This window comes from Scardinius erythrophthalmus, assembly GCF_964197995.2.
Source record: "Scardinius erythrophthalmus genome assembly, chromosome: 5".
NCBI lineage: Eukaryota > Metazoa > Chordata > Actinopteri > Cypriniformes > Leuciscidae > Scardinius > Scardinius erythrophthalmus.
In genome coordinates, this window is record NC_138225.1 from 26,434,745 (window position 1) to 26,442,732 (window position 7,988).

Genomic DNA, 7,988 nt, shown 5'->3' on the forward strand with positions numbered 1-7,988 from the left:
GTGAGTATCCGTTAAAATAGATCGGGTAGACTCTACCTGTACTTCAGCTATGTGTTTATTCTCTGTCATGAACCTGCTAGTGACACAGTACATCTATTACATCATCAGAGCAGGACAAACCCTGAGTAACTCATGTCTTCCTCTCTCTCTCTCTCTCTTTCTCCTGTTCAACTGGTTTTACAAGCAGCCTTTCAACGTTTCTTAACAACATGTCCATAGAAACATTGTAGTGCAGATACACACGCAGAGAACAGAATTTTCCATCAATTTTCCATTTTCATCATAAATGAAAGCACAACAGAAATTGGGAAACAGGAAACTAGATTGCTTAAATTGATGGTATCAGATTGTCATTCTCCATCACACAAGTATGTTTACCCATATTTCACATTTCATACAATAACCCACACAACTTCAGAATAAAGGCAAGATAATGTGAGGGTTGAAAATATTAAGACTGACAGTGCAAAGATATGAATAATCACAGAATAATTGGAACCAGAGGATGATGGACACACTACACACGCACACACATTCACATATGCGCACAGTCACAAACAAGTCAAGTCAAGTCAAGTCACCTTTATTTATATAGCGCTTTTTACAATACAGATTGTTTCAAATCAGCTTTACAGAGATAACAGGAAAATAATGCAACAAAGTTTGTTTTTAGAAGAAAATAGCGTCACAGTCCAGCTTAAGTAAGTTCAGTGATGGTTCATTTTTCTTGTAAAAAAGTTATTAATTTAGTTCGTTTATATATATAGCCGCTCTGGAGAAAACCGCAATGTCATCGTCCAGCTCAGTTCAGTTCTCATATAATGGTGTCAATGCAGGCAGATCAATAATATTGTTGAATATTAAATTAAATGTCCCCAACTAAGCAAGCCAAAAGCCAAAGGTGAAAAAGGCGACAAAATATAACAAAATATAATCACATTTATAAATCCACTTCTAATACATAAATGGCAAATATGCATCAATATAGGTGTGTCTGGCATATTTAGACACCTCTGTATCATGTCCATCGCAACTTTTATTTAGCAAGGTGTCTATTAGATGACAAACAAACAAAAGCGCCTGCCATTCAAGAAAAAAATATTCTCTACTGCTGTAATTATTTAAGGCATTTAAATCACACTGACAAATTCTCTTTGTGCTAATCAAGCTATCTGAACTCAATATAAAGGATTTTAGGAGTTTGAGAAGTACATTTAAACCTAGTTTTAAATTAGGAATAGCATAACATACTATTACTATTTCTGCCATAGGCTATGGCAGTATGCTAGCAAACAAGTATGGAAGAAATAGTAGGAGCATGCTAGTATGCAGTTCTGAATTCGACCACAGTCTCATCAAACCTGTCTCCAACTAATTATTTAATGCAGATCAGCTGAGTGATGGTGATAATTAGGAAGTCTCTAAACACTAGCGAGCTGGCAGTCAATCATATGTTAGGAAACCTTGTGAGATTCACTAATTATTACTGTAGGAAACAAACACCAGTTTAAGCACACATAATAACCTGTTTGTAATGTATTTAGCCATAGAAAATAGTTAGTGTTAGTTAAGTCTCATACACCACTAAAGAGAGGACCACAAATCTATATTAAATTACAGGACTGGTGAACTCCACTGATTCGGCTAGATTTCATTCTATCGGTCTTTCTTCTCCCAGTTTCTCATGGCCCTAAAGCTGAAACGAAGGCGAGAATTAAGTAGGCTGAGGACAGAGGAGAGCAGAGCACGTTGGAGATTGACCATCATAAGCGTGTGCTGTGTGCTAGTCATTCTGATAGCCTTGATAGTGGGGTTGTACTTTAGTAAGAATCTATTGCCATGCCTTTCTGCTTTATCTCTTATCTTTATTTTTCTCTATTGTACCTAATGCTATATGACAATCTTTTCCTTACTTTGATTGCTAAATGTAAAGCTGCCTTGCAAATAACAAAAGTTCTCTGTTTGCAGCCGTTAGGACAGTGAACAGCAAGTTTTTCTTCTGCTCTGGCTCAATGAGGTTCATTTCAATAGCGAAGGCATGTGATGGCAAGGCTGACTGCTCAGGTGGTGAGGACGAGATCGCATGTATATCCAAACTGTGGACCAACGACACGTATCCAGGTGATTATGCACACATACACTCTTAAAAATAAGGTTTTGTTGTTGCAGTGAATGCCTAGAACAACCATTTTGGGATCCCCAAAGAACCTTTCCTTTCTTAAAATAACCATTTATTTCTTAGTGTGAAAATGTAGTGTCTTCATGGAGCTACAGATAAAGAACCTTTATTTTTACACCAAATATCAGTATACTTGCTTCAGCATACTAGAGATGCATATGTAGGAGAACATGTGATTCATCTGTATTTAGTGAGGCTGATGGGGGACAGACTGGTCCTGCAGGTGTTCCTTAATGAGGGTGGATGGAGAACAGTGTGTGCTGAAAACTGGAGGACAAAGCACACACGCTTAACCTGTCAACAACTGGGCTATACAGCGTAAGCAGAACACATACATGGCACAGTGGTTATTAACTGATGATCAGTAGTAAATAAAGCTGTTAAACCTCAGGCAAGTGCTTAGAAACAAAGCGAAATATTTCACTTCATTGCAGGAGTCCGCGAAGTACACGAGTCCCGGTGAAGAGTCTGCTCTTCAACCCTCACAATGCATTTGCTACAGTCAGCAATGACTCCACAAACTCTGACATCCAGAGTTTCCTCTCAGTCAGGTGAGATGCACTGAGTAAAGTCAGTTGTGATAACTCTGTGTGGGAAAACACATTCCATTTACATACAGTATAGAAATAATTATGCTCTCTATCACAGTGATAAATGTTCAGCCGGCTCAGTGGTGTCTGTGTCCTGCTCGGGTAAGACTGACTGTAGTGTGTGTGTGTGTGTTTATGGATCAGGTTTTGTGTACTAAAGGGTTGGGCAAAATTCAGAATATTACAAATTTGGCTCCCTTTTAATTCATGATCTGGAATTGAATTTGCCACAGCGCACAGGAAGTTGAACAGGAATGACAGGAAGTGGAATTTACAATTGAGTGAAATTCAAGTCTATCAAAAATCTATCTGTATATAAAGCTTATACAATATAACTTAAAGGCCTTTAAAATTGTTTTTGAAAAGTCACCCAACATTTAAAGTTTTTTTGACACTTTATTTCAAATCATGTTTAACTGTACTTCATTTAATTCTAATTTGAATGTCAATTTTAGTTTAAGATTTCTTTTTAAATTCAAATTCAGGCATTAGTAAGCATACTAATGTCGTTTGTGCATGTGTCTGATTACTATAAATGTGTCTGCTGTGCTTATGCAGACTGTGGGGAGGTGGAGGGAGAGGGCCGTATTGTTGGTGGGGAGGACACAACAGTCGAACACTGGCCATGGCAGGTTAGTCTTCAGTGGAACCACCAGCACGTGTGTGGAGGAGCGTTACTGTCCAAGCAATGGATTATTTCAGCTGCTCACTGTTTCACAAGGTGAGTCATTCACAAATGGATCGCGTGTCCTAAGACATAATTTCAGTCAGCACTTGACTCTGTTAACTCTAGTTTTTCATTTAAATCACTCTGTTGACTGGCGAAATGTCTTAAATGGGTAAACCTGAAACAGTTGCTTTTGAATACAATTCTTCTCTTTACAATAACAGTACACACTTTTACCTGTTTAAATGTATGACAGTTGGTCCACTTGGATGTTATATTCTCTCTATCTCTCTGTAAGCCGGACACGAGAGCTGAGTCGATGGACTGTGGTGTTAGGTCAGACCCAAGTGACGGCATCCAGGGGTGTCAGTGTTGAGAGGATTGTGATCCACAAGGACTACAGCCGCTTGAGTAATGACTTTGACATCGCCATGCTAAAACTCACCTGGCCTGTCACAACTGGGGGTACAGTACCTATCCGTTCTGTTGACCTCGCTTAATTCTATTCATTGGGTAGTTCACCCCATCCAATGATAGATTTTCATTCAATGACAGTTCATAGTGATCACATATTATGTAGTATGGTATTTTATATATATATATATATATATATATATATATATATATATATATATATATATATATATATATATATATATATATATATATATATATATATATATATATATATATATATATATATATATATATATATATATATATATATATACACATACATGCATGCATACATACACACATACACACACACACACACACACACACACACACACACATACACACACACACACACACACACACACATACACACATACACACATACACACACACACACACACACACACACACACACACACACACACACACACACAAATATGTATATGAACACACACACACACACACACACACACACACACACACACACACACACACGAATATGTATATGAACACACACACACACACACACACACACACACACACACACGTCAGAATGGTTTGTGATGTCTATAATAGGAAAAAAGTCCCAAATAAATCTCATTGGCTAAAGCTTTTTCTCTGTCTACCCTTAGAATTGATCTTGCCAGTTTGTTTACCCCCACACCAGTTGCCTGTGAAGGATATGCTTGTGGTGACTGGGTGGGGATTGCTAAAGGAAAAAGGTAAGATGAAAGGGATTTGTTGTCACTTAATGGCTAATTTGCAACTATAAGGCAGGATTGTGACCTTCTACCTATTTCAAATCAGCAGTCCACCTCTTGTTCCGTTTCTCCCACACCCTCTATATTTTGTCTCTGGCATTTCCTCATTCTCGTTTTCATAGGGGGGCAGCCCTCGTTGCTGCAGAAAGCTTCAGTTCCACTGATTGACAGGTCAGAGTGTTCAAAGCCCTCTGTTTATGGTTCCGCCATTACTCGCAGAATGCTTTGTGCTGGATTCCTCGAAGGAAATATAGATGCGTGTCAGGTAGCACAAACTGGAAAAATCGGCCTATATACACTTGTATATATATATTTTTTATATAAGTTATAAAAAATACTTATTTATTATTTTATATATATATATATATATATATATATATATATATATATATATATATATATATATATATATATATATATATATATATATATATATATAAAAAAATAATATATATTTTTTTTTTTTAAATATTCACTCTTTTTCAGGGGGACAGTGGGGGTCCACTCGTGTACCTCTCATCTCGTTGGCAGTTATTGGGCATAGTGAGCTGGGGTGTGGGCTGTGCACGGGAGGGAAAACCCGGAGTTTACACTGATGTTAGTCAACTTCTTGACTGGATCTACACTGTAATGGAGGTATGTGTCATGTGATTGTGCAAATTAATATATAAGATATCTAAATCTTATTCAAGATCAACTGTCATGTTTTAGAGACATCCATGAGGAGGTGAATCATGGATAAATCACTTCATGCTATCGTGCCACAAAGGAGAAAAGACAATCACCTCAGAGTGTCAAAACCAAAATCAGTGTTCGTGAATATAGGTATCATTCAATTTTATAATTAATTTGTTCAATTTGACACAAGTATGGTCAAAACATATGCTTTTTTAAATCACACTTGTTCACTGGAAGTATAGCACTATGGCAATTTTCCAGTTAGTCTGCTGTATGTTCACTGTAAAGCAATTAAAATACTGTAAATGTTTTAACTTTTTTTTTTTCTAACCAAAAGCATGTAGAAAGCAAAAAATAAATAATAAAGCTTGATGCATTTACCAATCCATCACATTTATTTTATTCAAAACATTTTTTGTAGCTTATTATAATAAAGAAATATAATATGCATGACTGTCCAGTCCCATGGGAAATAACAGGCCTGCTCACTGGCTTGAGGAAACAATGGGATCAAGATTTCTGGATTATGCTCTGAGTGGAGCATCTATAATATAGCATGCATTGTTTTACATTCAGTTTTGGCAGGGACTGATGTCAAACAATGTCTATTGTCTGAGTTGAATTAAAAATTGAGTATCCGGATTGCAAATTCTCCAATTGCTGACTCTGAGGCCTCTATTCCCATTGGTCTTACATTTGTGTTACCAGCCTGGTTTAGCTTGGTGTTCATAAAGCATCTGAATGTTTCTGATCCAGCTTTCAAAAAAAAAAAAACATAGCTGCAGTGGCACTCCGATGCTTTAATAACATTTGTATAGTTTGCACACAAATTACTTTACTGTAAATAACAATTTACAGAAGTTGTACATTCAAAATATAATAAAATCAGCAATTAAGCTTTTAATGTTTCTCCTACATCTTCAATTGCTTGGTCTCTGGCATTCCCTTATTCTGATTTTCCACATGGTGAGCTGCAGAAAGCTTTAAAGAATCCGTTTTACAATCACAGTTTGTGTGAACCGACACACCGAACATCAAGATATGGATGTATGTTTTTGGCTACGTGAAATGGGTGTTTGAGGTATTGGACAGAAACATGACACATTAACAGAGAAATACATCTTAACTTAAAAAAAAAAAAAAAAAAAAAAAATCACTAGAAGTTCTCATTTGATGTGGTGTTAGCCTGTGGTTTAGTTGGAAAAATGTCACTATCACAATTAGGTCATGACCTCTGCTAAGCCTGACAAATAATAGTTAATCCAACCACAACTGATATGTTAACTAAATTGTGTATTAATAAAGGGAATAAAAAGATGGAGAGTGGAATAATATTAATTAAAAGCCCAAGATCTTAAAGCCTAATGTCAAGCAGAACACCAAACTATTTCACTTAACCCGAGAAATATAAAATACAAATTTAGCACAATATGGTGAAAATATTTCTGAATAAGAGGTAGTACAAGTGCTTTGAAAATGTATGAATGTACCTTCTCAATATTTCTGGTATTAAATGAAGCTGAAGAGCCCTCTGAATGTGTATTGCTTTACTGACCTGTGTGCCATCACAAGATAATAAAAAAAACAGAGGATCAAAATTGAAATAAAATACTGTGTAGTCTCAATATATACCAGAAGTTATCCACTCATTCAATGCACAGCTGATTCAAGTGTCATTGCAGCCAGTGCAATGATACTATCACAACTTGAAAAGTTGAAAGACTCAACTACATAAGTTGTTATGGTAATGCTTACATTCAAGTGACCCAAACAGAATTACAATCATTTCAACTACACTACAATTTAAAATAAATCAAATTAAAAACATACTATAAAGACAACACTTGCTATTTCCATTCAGACATTTAGTGATGTTACAGAGGGGTATGAGAGGATATACAGTATACATTGGTTTTTCTTTTTTCAGGTTCAAATTTGGTATAAATTTACCAGATTTCTCAGAGACTGATTTTGCGCTCTATAGTTATAATAAATCTACAAGAAATTGTTAAACTGTAACAACCTCTGACTAACTGGAGTTAACTACTTTTGGCACTGAAAACAAGTTGATCAAGGAAGACTTACTGCATGAGAATTTTAAGACCAACATCACCCAGGATTCACAGTAAAATTCCTCAATTGTAGAATCCAAAGACCTGTAAAATGATTCAAGTATTCAGTAATAATGGGTGTACCTATAAGGAGAGCTCTCTGTAGATTTGTTTCATTATCCTTTACTTTTTACCAACTTGCTTACTTTCATCTCTAAATATAAAATGTAACCAAAAGACGTAACATTTCTTTTTATACGACAGGATAATTTGCTATCTGTCTTTTAGAGGTGACATTTTCTGTTTTGTACAGCAGCTCTGTAGTTTCAAGAACAGATTATTGGGGAATTTTACTTATTTCACTTCTGATCAAATGAAAAGAGCTCACCTCACCAGACTTGCTTGACGTCAGTCCCTTTTCTGGTCTCCACTGAATTCCCTGAATCCCTCAAGTGAAAGGAATTTGAAATGCTTATTAGCTAAACTTCTGAAAACCAGCGAGACCTATATCCAGTCTCGGTACTTAAATCTATATTTACATCATATATACTATAATTTAGTTATCGTTTTGCATGACCGTATGATGATGAGTTTATTGCCTTTGTT

At 36.0% G+C, this 7,988-nt stretch overlaps 1 protein-coding gene across 1 annotated transcript; it reads left to right on the forward strand.

Annotated features, from left to right (window-relative positions):
- The first annotated feature begins 1,405 nt into the window (after nucleotides 1-1,405).
- tmprss4b (transmembrane serine protease 4b) lies at nucleotides 1,406-6,253 on the forward strand. Its single transcript, XM_081365210.1, has 11 exons — nucleotides 1,406-1,823; nucleotides 1,969-2,121; nucleotides 2,371-2,497; nucleotides 2,614-2,730; nucleotides 2,828-2,871; nucleotides 3,328-3,490; nucleotides 3,735-3,901; nucleotides 4,525-4,614; nucleotides 4,776-4,918; nucleotides 5,140-5,289; nucleotides 5,365-6,253. Exons 1-11 carry the CDS (start codon nucleotides 1,685-1,687, stop codon nucleotides 5,374-5,376), a joined length of 1,305 nt encoding a protein of 434 aa, XP_081221336.1. The 5' UTR covers nucleotides 1,406-1,684; the 3' UTR covers nucleotides 5,377-6,253.
- The last annotated feature ends 1,735 nt before the right edge of the window (nucleotides 6,254-7,988 follow it).

What these genes read in the sequence shown, in the direction of transcription:
- tmprss4b (XM_081365210.1), top strand. Translation starts at nt 1,685, where the DNA reads ATGGCCCTAAAGCTGAAACGAAGGCGAGAATTAAGTAGGCTGAGGACA. An exon ending in CAGAGTTTCCTCTCAGTCAG is followed by an intron (nt 2,731 to 2,827) that starts GTGAGATGCACT and finishes TCTCTATCACAG; the next exon opens with TGATAAATGTTCAGCCGGCT. An exon ending in GGTGTCTGTGTCCTGCTCGG is followed by an intron (nt 2,872 to 3,327) that starts GTAAGACTGACT and finishes GTGCTTATGCAG; the next exon opens with ACTGTGGGGAGGTGGAGGGA.